General features: G+C 46.2%; 1 protein-coding gene across 1 annotated transcript; it reads left to right on the plus strand.

The window, feature by feature from the left end:
- The first annotated feature begins 899 nt into the window (after positions 1-899).
- On the plus strand, positions 900-15,275 carry C5AR1 (complement C5a receptor 1). Its single transcript, XM_068992393.1, has 2 exons — positions 900-926; positions 12,595-15,275. The coding sequence occupies exons 1-2, from the start codon at positions 924-926 to the stop codon at positions 13,648-13,650; spliced, it is 1,059 nt and encodes a 352-aa protein (XP_068848494.1). The 5' UTR covers positions 900-923; the 3' UTR covers positions 13,651-15,275.
- The last annotated feature ends 1,787 nt before the right edge of the window (positions 15,276-17,062 follow it).

Here is a 17,062-nt window from a genome sequence, read left to right on the forward strand (position 1 = left end):
AGAACCCAGAAAGGGACTGGAAAAGATGGTGATGGCTCTTGCCTGGAAAATCTCATGGATGGAGGAGCTTGGTGGGCTGCAGTCCATGGGGTCGCTGAGAGTTGGACACGACTCAGTGACTTCACTTTCACTTTTCACTTTCATGCATTGGAGAAGGAAATGGCAACCCACTCCAATGTTCTTGCCTGGAGAATCCCAGGGACTGCGGAGGCTGGTGGGCTGCCATCTATGGGGTCACACAGAGTTGGACACGACTGAAGCGACTTAGCAGCAGCAGCAGCAGACGGGAAGACTGAATAGTCCTCAAGTACTGGGCCATCTTCACAGACTTGCTTTTCCTCTCTGGGTCTCAATGGAACCCAGTTGGGAGGCTGGGGCTCACAATCAATTCCCAGTTCCCAGGTTGAAGCCAACTGAACCCCTGAGCTTTTTCAGGGCTACCTGGGGCCATAGAAGGAAAGAGTGTGTGTGTGTGTGTAAAGTCGCTCAGTCGTGTCCGACTCTTTGCAACCCCATGGACAGCAGCCCACCACGCTCCTCTGTCCATGGGATTCTCCAAGCAATAGTACTGGAGTCGATTGCCATTTCCTTCTCCAGAAGGAAAGAGACAGCCTCTCAAATGGGGAACTCAAGGCAGGGAGAGGGGCCAGGTCTCGACAAGGTGGGAGTCTCTAACGTCTGGCTTCCTTCCTCCTGGGACCTGGAACTTCCTCCTGGCCCCTTCCATGGAGCGGCTGGAGGAGGTGTTCAGGGTTCACTGGGTGTGTGCCTTGCGGAAGAAACCCCAAGCCCCAGACCAATGAGAACCCCAGAGGGGTAAGACGGGTCATTTCCTCTCTGGTTATCTGCACCCTCCCTTGGGGCTTGCAAGCCACAGCCCTTGGGAGCCTTTGATCAGAGGAGAATCTGGGAGAGACCTGAAGATGGTGAGTCTAGAGGGGAACGGGGGGCAGACACCCCCTATGTGTGTGCTCTCCCTTCTTGGCACCATCTGCTCCCTTTTTCCTTCCTCCTCCTCCCAGTCCTTGACCTCTCCCCTTCTCTCCTCACCTTCCTCTCCCCCTCCGGGGCTGGGAAGCAGCTAAGGGGTAAGACTGTCAAGGGGTTATAGGGCCCGTGATTAGCTTTGACTTTTCCTCTCTGTTAAATAATCCCAAATAGTTTGAAAATTTTGTTTCTACACATTTTATTATTCACTCATGATTTTTTAAAATTGAAATGTTTTAATTCCTTTCTCTGCTCAGCTGATGCTGAGATCCATATTTAGTTTTATAAGCTAATCCCGGTGTTTTTTTGGCTCGTGAGACTTTTTTTTGTCATGGAAATGTAGGAGTGGAATATTAATACATTTCACTTTAGTTCTGTAATGTCAGAATTTTTTTTTTAAATTAAAAGATGGACTAGAGCTTTTTCTTTCTGAATACTAAGAATTAAAAAAAAAAAAAGTCCCAAATCCTTGAAGGGTATTCAGTGAAAGGACCGTCCCTGCCCAGAGACTCAGATTCCTCGTAGCTCTGGTTTCTTGTAACCAGAAACGTGGCGGGTGGTGGTGGGGGGGTGGAATCAGGGCAACAGTTTGTGGCTAACACTTCTGGAAACAGTCCATGACAGTCTAGGGAGTAAGGAGTATTTTGACATGGAGATCATACTGAAACTAGGTTCAAATCCTGCCTGTCTTGTGTAGGAGCTGAAGAGACTCGTCTGTCTGAGCCTCCTTCTCCTTGTCACTAAGATGGGGATAGTCACCCTACAAAGCGCAATCTGTATCACAGGGTCATGGAGAGAGTTCGGTGAGATAATACATGGGAAGCGCTTTCAGCAGTGGCTGGCATACAGCTGGCTCTCAATGCCTGTGAAGTGTCTATCCTTTCTACCCTACAAAGAGAAGTCTTTTTTACACGATATCCTACCTCTCGCTTTTTTCTTACGTGAATAACTTATAATATTATTGACAACCTCCACCTGCATGCCAGGCACTGTGCTAGGCACTTGACGTTTACAAACTTCAGCTTAATCTGTGAGAAACATACTGTTATATCCTGGTGTGTTTCATGGAAATTCCCTTTATCTTTTCATCAGCTGTGTGATATGCCAGTGAGAGTTTCCATTGCTTATCAGTGGAAATTTAGCTGTTTGTAATTAGAAAATTCCCTGGTGGTCCAGTGATTAAGATTCAGCACTTTCACTGTCAGGGGTCTGGGTCCGATCGTTGGTCAGGGAGATAAGATCCCACAGGCTGGGCAGCCAAAACAAAAACAAAAACAAAAACAAAAACGCAAACCCTGAAACACCAGAATTATATCTTTGGATTCATGTCTGGGTTTTCAGAACTGCAAATGCTGAATCTAAGACACAGACAATTTTTATTTTAACAGATATTGCCAAAACCTGTACCAATTTATATTCCTCATCTTCAGAGCAGGAGAGTATTTACTTGTCTAGACACCCATCTGCATGTTCAGATGGAACTATCTTTGCTTTTTGCCAGCCTGAAAGGTAGTTCATCGCATCCTGAAAGGATCCGGAGGTTTGTCTTTTTCACATAGTTTTTAAAATGCAAATGCCTGTGTTTCTTCGTGCTCAGGGATGTTGAGTCTCAAAGACTGTGCAGATTCAAGAGGATGAGTCGAGATGCTCACCCCCACCCTTGTATCCCAGTTTCCGAGGATGCCCTAGTTGGTTTTATGTGGTTCTGTGGGTGGACTGTTTAAAGACATTGTGTCCATGTAGAAATGGGGAGAGGGATGTTCCGGAAAAAAAAGCAGCCCGTGCCTTCTGTGTATTTCCTAGGCCTGACAGCATCTCTGAGTCTATTATTTCCACCATAAAGAAGGGGACAGTTGGCAGGACGTTCCCTGCCCTGAAGATGGCAAGACGGAAGCCCTGCGAGGGAGGGAAGGGGCGTGTGGCCCCTCTTAACGCTCCTACTTTTCTTCCTCCTCTGGGGATCACTCCCATCTTTGCTGGCCTGAGTCCCGGCCCCAGCCTCCTCTCTGGTCCTCTTGCCTCTAATCTCACCTCCCCACAGCAGCCAGAGGAACCTTTCTGAACAAGAACTCTCATCTAGTCCCTCTGTGACTCAAAGACCATCTGTGGCTCCCCATGACCCCAGGATAAAACATATCTCCTTTAACATGACATGTGTGGCTCCTCCAACCTCATCCTGGCTACCTGCCAGCCTCGCTGGTGTTCTTGCACCTTCTGGTGTGTGACATCCTCCCTGTTACCGTGTGACCCTTTGCCTTGAAGGCATGGGGTCCCCTCACTCCCACCACGCCTGAGGCCTGGTAACCTCTCAGAGAAGGTTCTAGGGCTGGACTCTCTGAAGGTCTCTCCTACCTCTGTCACTTGCCAACAGTGAGGACTTGGAAAGGTCTCTTAAGCTGTCTGTAGCCTCAGTTTTCTCATCTGCAAAGTGGGTGTTGCAATGGTGAAAAAAGAAGAGCTGATACATGAAAAGGACTTAGAACTTGGTGATTCTGATTGCTTTTCTCCTAAGCATCTTCTCCTTAGCCCTCGCCTCCTCTGATCCATTCATGAGTCCTCACACTCACCACCCTAGTGCAAACCACCATCATCCCTCACCACAGCTGGACAATTCCAATCACCTCTCCTTCTCAGCTTCTGATCTGGCCCTTTCTCCACACAGTAGGCAAGGGCTCTTAAAAATGAGCCTGTGATCTTAGGGAAAAAAAGAGTACCCGCCTTTGGGCTTGTTGTACCGTAAACACTGTGGTTAGAGAATTGACAAACTAACACCTAGGAAGCACTTAGGAATCGCTTAGGAGCCCCAGACCGCTGGAGTCTGAGACGCAGCCACCAGCCACATGGGGCTGGTGAAACTTAATTAAAATGACAGCAAAGTACAAGTTCAGTTCCCAGACACGCCTGCCGCATGTCACAAACTCCACGGCCACAGGTGACTGGCGGCTACCATCCTGGATGGCACACCTCTGGGACATTCCCATCAGTGCAGAAATTTCATTTGGACCATGTTTCAGTGTTTCATTTTGTTTTGTTTTTCATTTCTACTTAGTTCTTTGTTGTTGCTTAGTGGCTAAGTCATGTCCGAATTTTTTTGCGACCCCATGGACTGTAGCCCTCCAGGCTCCTCAGTCCATAGGATTTCCCAGGCAAGGATACTGGAGTGGATCGTGCGGGGTTGTGGCTTGATTTTTCCAACACCCTTCTCCTGATCCCCCAGCAGGCTGGATTCTCTGTAGAGCACACTCTGTTCCCATCCCTGGTGATTAATTTCCCTCTCGCGGGAGACCATAACCTCTCCAAGGACAGGTGCCAGGTATGTCAGGAGCCGATCTCTAGTCTGGTAACATTTATGAGATGAAGAAATATGCTTAGACTCTTTCCTAGACTCCTAGAATGGCACTTGCGTGTGCTCGGGTGCCAAGTCGCGTCCCACTCTTTGAGACTCTGTGGACTGTAGCCCCCCAGGCTCCTCTAGTCCGTGGGATTCCCCAGGCAAGAATACTGGAGTGGGTTGCCATTTCCTTCTCCAGGGGATCTTTCTGACCCTCGGAGCAAACGTGCAACTCCAGCTTGGCAGGTGGATTCTTTACTGCTGAGCCACCTGGGAAGCCCCTTCTAGAATGGTAGAACCACAAATTCTTTAGTAGAGGCTGTATAATATCCATTTCTGGGGAGAGGGGAATGGGTGGTATATTCACGGATGTGGCTTACATACCAGAAGAAGAAAAGCATATATGGTGAGGGGCTTCCCTGGCAGTCCAGTGGTTAAGATTCTGGGCTTCCAAAGCAGCGGATGCAGGTTCGATGCCTGGTCGGGGAACTAGGATCCCACAGGCCTCTTAGCAGGGACCAACTCCACCCCCTCTCCCCCCAGAAAGTATACCAACCTCCTACTTCCCTTCCCCTGGGGCAACCACTCTTCCAGATTTCCTCTGCCTGCTTCTGGAGCTAGTCTGTGCAGACACTTGGGAGAGAGAAATCGACAGAGGGGAAGTGGTGAGGAGGGGAGAGGGGGTTGGGAGGAGAGAGGGAAACAGGGAGGAAGAATGACTCTCTTTGGCAGGTAGTGTTGCTTCACACACTGTTCTTACTTGTCCTGTTTCACCCTAGATCTTGGAGTTCTTTCCACACCCACCCTTAGGTAAACTTCCTCATTCTTTTGCTGGTTGCATAGAATTGTTTTGCCTGAAAGTGTCATCATTATTGAGCCAGTCGCCTCTTGCCTGGACGCTTCAGCTGTTTCCCTTCTTTATAGAGATACAGCTGTGACTAAACTTTACAAGCCATTTACATCAGGAGGATCCTAAAAACCGCAGAGCGTTAGAATCAGCATCTTTTTCCTGCCCTTGTGAAGTCAGTGAGAGGGAAGGGCTGCGTGAGCTCATCCCAGGCGAGGATCTTTGTCAGCTGATGTGAGGGGTAACGGTGAGCGTGGGAGCAGGGGGTGGGGAGGCGTCCCCCTTCTGGGGCCTGGATTATTCTGCAGCATAGTCCAGAGCTTGTGAAACGAGCAGAGATCGAAGTTAGCTGCATGTTATCATGTCCGAGGTGGACACTTAAACCATTTAACCACCTGCTACAGTGCAGGGTCCCCCTGGGCAGGATCTGGGGCCTCTTGCCATGCCCAGCTTTGACCCTTTAGTGATCTGAGCTTGGGGGTCCCAGAGTAGAAAAAGGGAGGTCAGGGTGCTGGGGGTGACTCAGGGCAGAGTCTCTTTATCAGTGGAAATAAAGCAACCATTTTAACTTTTTGGAAACGTCTTCACACTTACAGAAAAAATTACAAGAATAATACAGGGAACTTCCATACTCTCTTGACACAGATTCTCCAGGTTTTGCTCTATCTATCCGTCCCTTCTATTGATTATTCTATCATCTACCACCTTTTCTTTTTTTTCTGAACCAGTTGAGAGGAAGTTGCAGGCATCTTTTGCTCCTATATATCTCTGGGTCTCCTTCTCAAACACAAAGACATTCATTTACACGAGTACAGTGATCACCATCAGGGAAGTTAGCATTTGATGTGATACTGTGATCTAGTCCATAGATCAGGTTAAAAGTTGCCCCGTGGTCCGAATAATGGCCTTCAGAGTGAATTTGTCTTTCCTGCTCCAGGCTGCGGTCCAGGATGTCACACCACATTTGGGTGTCCTGGTCTTTTAGTCCCGACTCATCTGGAACAGTCCTTTGGCCCTTCCTTATCTTTAGGACACTGGCATTTTAATTTTAATCGACCAAAATGCCACAAAATTTATACTTCGCCATTTTGAAGCGCACCATTCAGCGGCACTAAGTACATTCCGTGTTGCCCCATCACCGCGTGCGTGCTAAGTTGCTTCAGTCGTGTCCAACTCTCTGTGACCCTATGGACCATAGCCCACCAGGCTCCTCTGAGCATAGCATTCTCCAGGCAGGAATACGGGAGTGGGTTGCTATGCTCTCCTCTAGGGGATCTTCCTGACCCAGGGGTTGAACTCAAGTCTCCTGCCTTGCAGGAAGATTCTTTACCACGGAGCCACCGGGGAAGCTCTGTCTCCAACACTTCATCTATTTCCAGAAACTATTCATCACCCTCAAAAGAAACCCTGTACCCACTAAGCAGTCCCTCCCTGCTCCTGCTCCCCTGGCTCCAGGCTGTTACAAGCACATCTCCCATCTCTATGGATTTGCCTGTTTCAGACATTTTATATAAATGGAATCATATAGTATGATCTGACTTCTTTCACTCAGCATAATGTTTACAGGCTTCATCCACATTGTCGCTTATGTCAATATTGCATCCCTTTCTATGGCTGAATAATATTCCGCTACGTGGATATACCGTGCCCAGTTCATCCACTCTTCGGATGAACTGACCTTTCCCCTTTGGATAATTTGATCTCCGCTATGGCCATACCAGCACATATGCTGCACCATCAGCCTGGCTGGCCTGGTTGACCTTAAGGAAACATAAAGGAACTAGAAATTAAAAAGTGGTTCAGAGAAAGATCTGAGCTCTCCAATAATTGTAAGATCAATGGGAAATAAGAGCATTGCCATTTCTTATCTCCCTACTGTGTACTGGGCACTTTGCCAGGTTCTTGAACATTTTTCATCTTTTTAAATCTATGAGCTGGGTGTTTAGTGGGTTAAAACCTCAGCCTGCAGATTCAAGTACCCTAAAAATCCAGCTCTGAATATTTTTGTAACAGTGATCTGTGTTTTTCTCTGCCTCCTTTCCCTGGGCTGGTGACAAAATCACCTTCAGGGATGGGCTCCAGGGGCCACAGAGTTTGCCCCTTGGGTGTCCTTGGAGGCCCCCTTCCAACCTCTGGAACTGCCCAACGGCAGCCTCTCTGGGTTTGCATACCAATCTAAAGGAAGTGGAATTCCCATCTCCATGACTGGAACAGGCTACTTCATCTTCCGGTGCCTCTGTCTCCTTGTCAATAAAATGGGCATATTCATAGGACCTACTTGTAGGGTTGTGGCCAGGACTGAAAGAGCTAATGCTGTACTTAAACATAGTAGATGCTCGATAAACACTGGCTGCCTTAGCGCCATCACTCCCCGTCCTGCATGGGGATTTTTCTTCTGCCTGTGTCTAGTGCTTCCGGGTTATTGTTTTGTGTCCAAGGCTGTTTCTCATTCACCTGCTGCTCTTTCTCTCTTTGGAGGGGGATATGACACTTCCTGGCAAGAAAGTTCTTTATTTTATTATGGAAAATATCAAACACACGAAAGCAGAGAGAATGAAGTTGTGAATGTCCAATGTACTCATGACCCAGCTCCCACAGTTATCAACACTTTATCATTCTTAGTCATCCTTGGTCCTCCCTCCTTCCCTCCTCTTCCTTTTTTTTTTTTTTTCTGGAATTTTTAAAGCAAACCCAAAACATCCTATTTCACCTGCTATGTGAAATCTCTATCAGAAACTGTCTTCTACCACTTTTTGAAAACATAAATACAATATCCCATCACCCTCAATAGAATAAGCAATGGTTCCTTACTATTCTTGGATATCGAGTCTATTTTAAAATCTCCCAGATGTCTCCAAAATATCTTATTTTCCATACGACTATTCCAATCAGGATCCAGCCTTGGTCTCCGTATTATCTTTGGTATATCTATGTCCTAAATCTCTCTCTCCTTTTAACATTTTTCCTACAGTGTAGTGGGCTTCCCAGGTGGCCCAGTGGTAAAGAATCCACAGGCCAAAGCAGGAGACACAAGAGATGTGGGTTCGATTGCTGGGTCGGGAAGATCCCCAGAAGGAGGAAATGGCAACCCACTCCAGTATTCTTTTTTTTTCTGTATGTGATTAACAGGTCTTTTATTGGTAGTAAACTAGAGCAAACAATCAGAACAGTACACGTGCAGTATTCAGTACACACAATAAAAGCTGCTGCTGCTGCTGCTAAGTCGCTTCAGTCGTGTCCGACTCTGCGCGACCCCATAGACGGCAGCCCACCAGGCTCCCCCACCCCTGGGATTCTCCAGGCAAGAACACTGGAGTGGGTTGCCATTTCCTTCTCCAATGCAAGAAAGTGAAAAGTGAAAGTGAAGTCAATCAGTCGTGTCCAACTCTTCGCGACCCCATGGACTGCAGCCCACCAGGCTCCTCCATCCATGGGATTTTCCAGGCCAGAGTACTGGAGTGTGGTGCCATTGCCTTCTCCGACAAAAGTTAAAGGAATTCAAAACCTATATAAAACAAAACACTGGAGGAAAAAAAAAATTGTACAGCTTAAGAGAGACAGTGGGAAATGTCCTCTCCATCCTGTGATTGCAACTTGTACTCTGTACCCAACAGACCAAAATAATACAGACTTTTTAGTACTGATTGTATTTAAGAGGATTAAACACATTTTCTAAGAATCTTGCAATGACAAATAAGGGACCCTTTCTCTGGTAAAGCAAATCTTTAAGGGCGGAAAGTGGGGATTATGGAACTGACCATTATTTTGTAACCGTTTAAAATAATTTCTCATTTTCCAAACACTGCTTTCACAACAGAAGTGTTTTACACTTGCACAATATTACTTTGTTATATATGGAAGCCTGTGGTAGGCTGATTACACAACAAGGCTGCAAACAACCAGCGGTACTTTTCTGATGTCACAAGAGTACATAAAACTGAAACATCACCAAGAGTACATAAAAAACTCATCAACATAAACAGCGAAGGACATCAAAAATATAATCAGGAAAAAAATACAATTGCTAAAAAGTGGTTTAGGGCAGAGCCACTGTCTACCCAGTGGCTTCAAATGGCATTCATAGCAAGTCTGGATGACTTTACAGGACCCTTCTTCAATACTGACTAATGCATCCTTTTTAACGTGCATTACACAGGCTGCAACTTCACAAAGAGACGCTGATGTCGTGACTAAATGAGACACTCTTAACCCTCACATCGGCTTTGTCCCCAGCTGGAATTATCACCTTACCACTCCAGTAATCTTGCCTGAAGAACTCCAGGGACAGAGGAACCTGGCGGGCTACAGTCCATGGGGAGCCCAATACGACTTAGCAACCAAACAACAATAAATAGTTGATTTACAATGCTGTGTTAGTTTCTGCTGTATGGCAAAGTATATCAGTTATATGCTCATATATTTCACTCCTTTTTAGATTCTTTTCCCAAATAGGTCATTACAGAATATTGAGAAGCGTTCCCTGTGCTCGACAGTAGGTCCTTATTAGTTATCTATAAATCTCTTCTAATCCACGACCCTTTCAATTCCATTTTTTTTCCTCTTCCTATTTTAAAAATGCCATTTATTTGTGAGAGAAACAATACCATTTGTGCTGCAGAGTTTCCTGAGCTCTGATTGGGCTGGTTTTGTCCCTGTGGTGTTATTTATCATATTTCTCTCTCAACTGCTTTTCCTGTAAACTGGTAGTTTTAGATCTAAGACCTTGATTAGAGTCACATTGTTTTTTTTTTTTTTTGCAAAAATTACTCCATGGATGGTGGTGGTTTAGTTGCTAAGTCGTGTCTGACTCTTGCGACACCATGGGCTGTAGCCCACCAGGCTCCTCTGTCCATGGGATTCTCCAGGCAAGAATACTGGAGTGCATTGCCATTTCCTTCTCCATGGGATCTTCCTGACCCAGGGATCGAACCCGAGTCTGCCATATAGCAGGCAGATTCTTTACAGAATGAACTGTGAGGGAAGCCCTGGTGCTGTATCGTCGTTTTTCTGCGGCACATCCGAACAGATATCCACTCGTCTCTCTTCTCCGAGTGCTGAGGTTGATAGGAGGGTCTGCGGTGCCAGCACCAATTCATTGCAAGGTTCCTGCCTGTTTTTCACATGATGGTTTTATGAGATGTTTTTGTTCATCATCCAGATCCATATTTCCTTCAGTTTATCATTCCTTCTGCAGGAATTATTTTTAGAGTCTTCTCGAAAGAAGGACCTCCCACAATGACTCTCTATTTCTCTGTAATAATACTCTGTACAGAAATGGCAGGATAAGTGCTTGATTCATGCCCTTTTTAGAATAAAAATGTGACCACTGACTTACTTGATTTTATTATCACTATGAACTCATAGATCTTTATTATTGATATATATTTTATTCATCAGTTATTATCATTATTATTAAATACTCAAATTGTCCCGTCTTCTGGCTAGTGTGGCTTTGAGTGGCTCTGACGGGCAAGCTCCTTGCTACCTAATAGCTCAGTTGGTAAAGAATCCGCCTGCAATGCGGGAGACCTGGGTTCGATCCCTGGATTGGGAAGATCCCCTGGAGAAGGGAAAGGCTACCCACTCCAGTATTCTGGCCTGGAAAATTCCATGGACTATATAGAGTCGGACATGACTGAGTGACTTTCACTTTCACTTTCTGGCTAGTGTGGGCTCTTTCAGGCTCTCTTTTTTTTTTTTGCCACACCATGTGACATGTGGGATCTTTTTTTTTTTTTTTTTGACATGTGGGATCTTAATTCCCTGAGCAGGGATCGGCCCTGCACCAACTGCATTGGAAGGTCGAATCTCAACCACTGGACCATTGGGGAAGTCCTTTTGATATGTCCCTATTGTTACTTAAACTGTGTCTTACTTTCTAGTGTGAGATGTTCTGGCCTCATCTTGGATATTTTCTGTCCCAGGACAGGAACCAACTTTTCTCCAAGGAGCCCCAGTTCTTCTGACTTGTTGTTGTTCAGTTGCTAAGTCCTGTCTGACCCCATGGACTGGAGCATGCCAGGCTTCCCTCTCCTTCACCATCTCCTGGAGTTGCTCAAACTCATGTCCATGGAGTCAGTGATGCCATCCAACCATCTCATCCTCTGTTGCCCCCTTCTCCTTCTGCCCTCAATCCTTCCCAGCATCAGGGTCTTTTCCAATGAGCCGGCTCTTCACATCAGGTGGCCAAAGTATAGAGCTTCAGCTTCAGCATCGGTTCTTTCAATGAACATTCAGGGTTGATTTCCTTTAGGCTTGACTGGTTGGATCTCCTTGCTGTCCAAGGACTCTCAAGTCTTCTCCAGCACCATAGTTTGAAAGCATCAGTTCTTCGGCATTCAGCCTTTCCTATGGTCCAATTCTTGACTATACTTAAAATCCTGCATTGCCTGATATGTTTGCATGACAGTGTCAACCTGCAAACCACCCCCAGCTGGGAATGAAAACTGTGGGCTCATCTGAAGATCCATCTTGCGTAACAAGGCAGGGTCATAAACCAAACAAACGGCTGCCGCAGATTGCCTTTATTTTTTTTCCACCGTGGAATTTTTTTGGAGAGGCATTAATTTTGATTCTTTAAAATATTGCCTTAAGATATTATGTATCTTCACTGCTGTACACCTGAAATTAACACATGGTAAATCAACTATAAAGTGAAAGTGAAGTCACTCAGTCGTGTCTGACTCTTTGTGATCCCATGGACTGTAGCCTAGCAGGCTCCTCCCTCCATGGGATTCTCCAGGCAAGAGTACTGGAGTGTGTTGCCATTTCTTTCTCCAGGGGATCTTCCTGACCCAGGGATCAAACCCGGGTCTCCTGCATTCCAGGTAGATGCTTTAACCTCTGAGCCAGTAAAAATTAAAAAAAAAAAAAATTTAAGTAATAGTTCAAGATTTGGGCTATCAATTTTGGAATTACCTGCATGTGATTATTAGTTCATTCTCCTCGAAGTATGTTTAAAATTACTTATTTATTTTTGGCGGCGCTGGGTCTTCACTGCTGCCTATGGGTTTTTTCTAATTGGGGCGAGCAGGGGCTACTCTCTTAATTGCGGTGGGCGGGCTTCTCACTGCCGTGGCTTCTCTTACTGCGGAGCGGGGGCTCTAGAGCACACAAGCTTCAGTAGCTGTGGCTCTCGGGCTAAGCTGCTCCGGTGGCACGTGAGATCTTCCTGGACCAGGGATCGAACCCACGTCCTCTGCATTGGCAGGCGGATTCTTAACCACGGGACCACCAGGGAAGTCCGATGGTCAACATTTGAATCAGGGGTGTGACACACCCCAGCTGGCTGTCAGCCCTCAGCATCCCTGTTTCCCCGGGAGAAACCTGAGGCTTAAAGAAATGGCGTGATGGGCTTTGAGTGACTCTGATGGGCAAGCTCCTTGCCACCTGCCACTCACACTCTCCCCGCCTCTCTGACTCCACCCAGGACTCCACGGCTCTCAGCACTCCTGATTACTCTGATTATGACAAATGGACCTCGAACCCCGACGACCGGGTGGATGACTCTTCCTACACCCACAGACTGCGAGCCCCAGATGTGATTGCCCTGGTGATCTTCGCGGCCGTCTTCCTGATCGGGGTGCCTGGCAATGCCATGGTGGTCTGGGTGACAGGGTCCGAGGTCAAGCGGACCGTCAACGCCATCTGGTTTCTCAACCTAGCGGTGGCCGACTTCCTCTCCTGCCTGGCGCTGCCCATCTTGTTTACATCCATTATCCAGCAGAACCACTGGTCCTTTGGTGACGCTGCCTGTCGAATCCTGCCCTCTCTCATCCTTCTCAACATGTACGCCAGCATCTTACTCCTGGCCACCATCAGCGCCGACCGCTTCCTGCTGGTGTTCAATCCCGTCTGGTGCCAGAACTACCGAGGGGCCCGTGTGGCCTGGCTGGCCTGCGCCGTGGCCTGGAGCTTGTCTCTGCTGCTGACCATACCTTCCTTTGTGTTCCGTCAGGTCTACGTAGAGCACTACCCGCCCAAGACGATGTGTGTCGTCGCATACGGTAGGGGCCATGAATACGCGGAGAAGGCCGTGGCCATCGTCCGGCTGGCTGTGGGCTTCCTGGGGCCGCTGGTCACGCTTGCAATCTGTTACACCTTCCTCCTGCTTCGGGCATGGAGCCGCACTGCCACGCGCTCCGCCAAGACGCTCAAGGTGGTGGTGGCCGTGGTGACCAGCTTCTTTGTCTTCTGGCTGCCCTACCAGGTGACGGGGATGATGCTGGCCTTTTTCCAGCCGCAATGGGACAGCTTCAAACTCGTGTCCAGTTTAGATGCCCTGTGCGTCTCCCTAGCTTATATCAACTGCTGCATCAACCCCATCATTTATGTGTTCGCCGCCCAGGGCTTTCACGCCCGGTTCCTGAAGACCCTCCCCGCCAGGGTCCGCGGCGTGTTGACTGAAGAGTCGGTACGCAGGGAGAGCAAGTCCCAGACGCTCTCCACGGTGGACACCCCGGCCCTGAAGAGCCAGGCGGTGTAAGGGGAGGCCTCTTTGAGCGCCAGCTTTCCGGGGCTCCGCCAAACTTCCGGTCCATTCACTTTGCTTTTTGAAACTCAGCCCGGGACAAGGTGAGTGGTGTTGGTTGAACGAATTTGCCACCTTTTCCTTCCAGCTTTCCCGGACTAGTCCTGCTTCTTCTAGGCGAACCCATCTTATTGTTCTTCATTTTCCAAGGTTGATAAGTTCTTCCAGGACCCCTCCCCGCCCCAACCTTTCCATTCAAGGACTTTGGAAAACAAACAGCAACCAACATACCTGGAACCCTCCCATAGAATGAGACGTTCCTGTGCAGAGCGTGAGAAGATATCAGATAGAACAAACAGAAACACTCTAACTTTGAACAACAATGAAAAAAGAGTTCTGTATTTATTTTACGGAGAGTTGACCAAAAAAAAAAAAAAAATCTATGTATTTAAAACTGGAATCTCAAAAGTCGTTCTTGTTTAGGACAAAGCAAAAATCCATGGACTGGGCCTCGCTGGTGGCTCAGTGGTAAAGAATCTGCCTGCCAATGTAGGGGACAGGAGTTTGATTCCTGGTCGGGGGCGGGGGGGCGGGGAGATCCCACGAGCCTTGGGACATCTAAGCCCACGTGCCACAACTATTGAGCCGGAGAGCCCGTGCTCCACAACAAGAGAAGCCTCCACACCATAAATAGAGAGTAGCCCCTGCTCGCCGCACCTGGAGAAAGTCCACGCAGCAGGGAAGACCCAGCACAGCCATACATAACAAAATAAATAAATAAATTTTTTTTTTTTAAATTCATGGACCAATCTCAGCTTTGGAGTGTGAGTTGGTTTAAAGAGAAACAGTAAGGGCCTTCCCTGATGGTCTTGTGGTTAAGACTCCACGTTTTCACTGCAGGGGGTGTGGGTTCCATTGGGGTCAGGAAACTAACATCCCACATACTATGTGATGGGGCAAAAAAAAAAAAAAAGAGAGAAGCAGTAAGTTAGTACATTACTTCACTAGGTTAAAAAAAAAAGAGAGAGAGAGTATTAAGTAAAAAGATGTAATGTGGTTATGGAGAAAAGCAACCAGTACGGAAGGTACCTAGGGTTGGGAAACACTGATTGGGTCCCTCCAGGGGGTGGAGTCCCAGGGGAATTTGCTCTTTGGGGCTGTCAATTGATGTTTTGTCTGCCCTGAAAAAGAAAACTAACCGTTTCATTTTGACCTCGTTTAGCGTCTCGTGAGGTTGAGCTGTAAGTGATAATATGAAAGTGATTCTGCTTGTCTTTGACCTGTTGCCTGTAACAGGAACATCTTTCAAAATGGCATTACAGTATCACAACCGAGATGTTGACATGGATATGGCCAAGGTGCCGGATGTTTTTGTAGCTGCCAAATCCCTTGTGACATCCTTTCTTAGCCACCTCCACTGCCCTCTACCCTCCCCAGCTTTGTCCCCAGGCCCTGGCAACCACGAATCTGCTCTTCATCTCTGTCATTTGATACTTTCGAGAATATTGTATCGATGGACTCATATAGCATGTAACCTGTGGACTTTTAGATCTCTGGTATGCACCAGTTGAAAAATGAAAATAAAGAATAAGTGTAGAAATGTGTTGTTTATAATTGGCCTGGAAATATTCCTACTTGGTGGTTTTGTGTGTGTGTGTGTCTGCATTGACTAGGAATAGTGTACAGACAGCAGACAGCACTGTCCAACAGAAATGCGACGTGAGCCACAGAAGTATAAAATTTTCCAGTAGATACATGAAAACGTTTAAAAATAATAAAATAAATTAAAAAAGACAATAGCAATATATTTAATGTTGTTGTTCAGTAGCTAAGTCGTGTCTGACTCTTTGCAACCACATGAACTGCAGCACGCCAGGCCTCCCTGTCTGTCCATCACCAACTCCCGGAGGTTACTCAAACTCACGTCCGTTGAGTCGATGATGCCATCCAACCATCTCATCCTCTGTCGCCCCCTTCTCCTCCTGGGTCTATTCTGATGAGTTGGCTTTTTGTGTCAGGTGGCCAAAGTATTGGAGCTTCAACTTCAGCATCAGTCCTTCCAATGACTATTCCGAGTTGATTTCGTTTAGGATTGACTGGCGTGATCTCCTTGCTCTCCAATGATGTAATGCAATTATGTTATACTAACAACAAGGATATGAATGCTATATTAATTATATTATAATAATTTATTACATATCACATGATATATGAATATAAACATATTGTGTAAATGTATTATATAATCATGTTTACAACTACATGATATATAATTATATAACATAAACCATATAATACTATATTAATGTATATATGTATCAATATATCATAGTAACAATAATAAATATATAGTAATAATAATTTATGTTGCTATATAAAAAATATATAATATAAATAATAATAATAATATACTTAAAATATATTTTGTTTAACTCAGTATTTTTATTTCAGCATGTAAGCAGTGTGAAAAATTATTACTAAGATCTTTTACATTTTACATTCTTTTTTACACTGAAGTATAGCTAATTTACGATGTTATGTTAGCTTAAAGTGAACAGCAAAGTGATTCAGTTATACATATATATATATATATATATATATACACACACATATTCTTTTTCAGGTTCTTTTCCATTATAGGTTATTACACGGTGATGAGTGTCATTTCCTGTGTTATACAGTAGGCCCTCGATGTTCACCTAGTTTATGTGTAGTAGGGACGGGGGGAGCCTGGCAGGCTGCCGTCTATGGGGTCGCACAGAATCGGACACGACTGAAGTGACTTAGCAGCAGCAGCAGCAGCAGCAGTGTGCATATTGGAGAAGGCAATGGCTCGTATGTTAAGAGCGTCCCACGTGGCGCAGTGGTAAAGAATCTACCTGCCAATTCAGGAGACACAGATGTGGGTTTGATCCCTGGGTTGGGAAGATCCCTTGGAGTAGGAAAATGGCAAGCCGCTTCAGTATTCCTGCCCGGAAAACTCCTTGGACAGAAGAGCCTGGTGAGCTATAGTCCATGGGGTGGCAAAGAGTTGGACACGACTACGCATGCACTCATGTGTATGTGTTAATCCCAGACTCCTAATTTATCTCTCTCCTCCGCGCCCTGCTATCCTTTCTGGTAACCATAAATCTGTTTTCTATGCCTGCGAGTCTACTTTTGCTTTGTAAATAAGCTCATTCGTGTGACTTTCGTTGGTTCCACCCGTGAGTGCCGTCATATGATCCTTGTATTTCTCTCCCTGATTTTCTTCACTTAGTAGGATCATCTCTGGGCCCATCCATGTTGCTGCAGATGGCGTCATTTCATTTTAGTTTATGATTGAGTAATATCCCAGTGCATGTATTTATATACCACATATTCTTCATCCATTCATCTGTCAGTGGACCTTTAGGTAACTTCCAGGTCTTGACTTTTGTGAACACTT

Source organism: Capricornis sumatraensis, chromosome 20 (assembly GCF_032405125.1).
Source record: "Capricornis sumatraensis isolate serow.1 chromosome 20, serow.2, whole genome shotgun sequence".
Classification (NCBI taxonomy): Eukaryota; Metazoa; Chordata; class Mammalia; order Artiodactyla; family Bovidae; genus Capricornis; species Capricornis sumatraensis.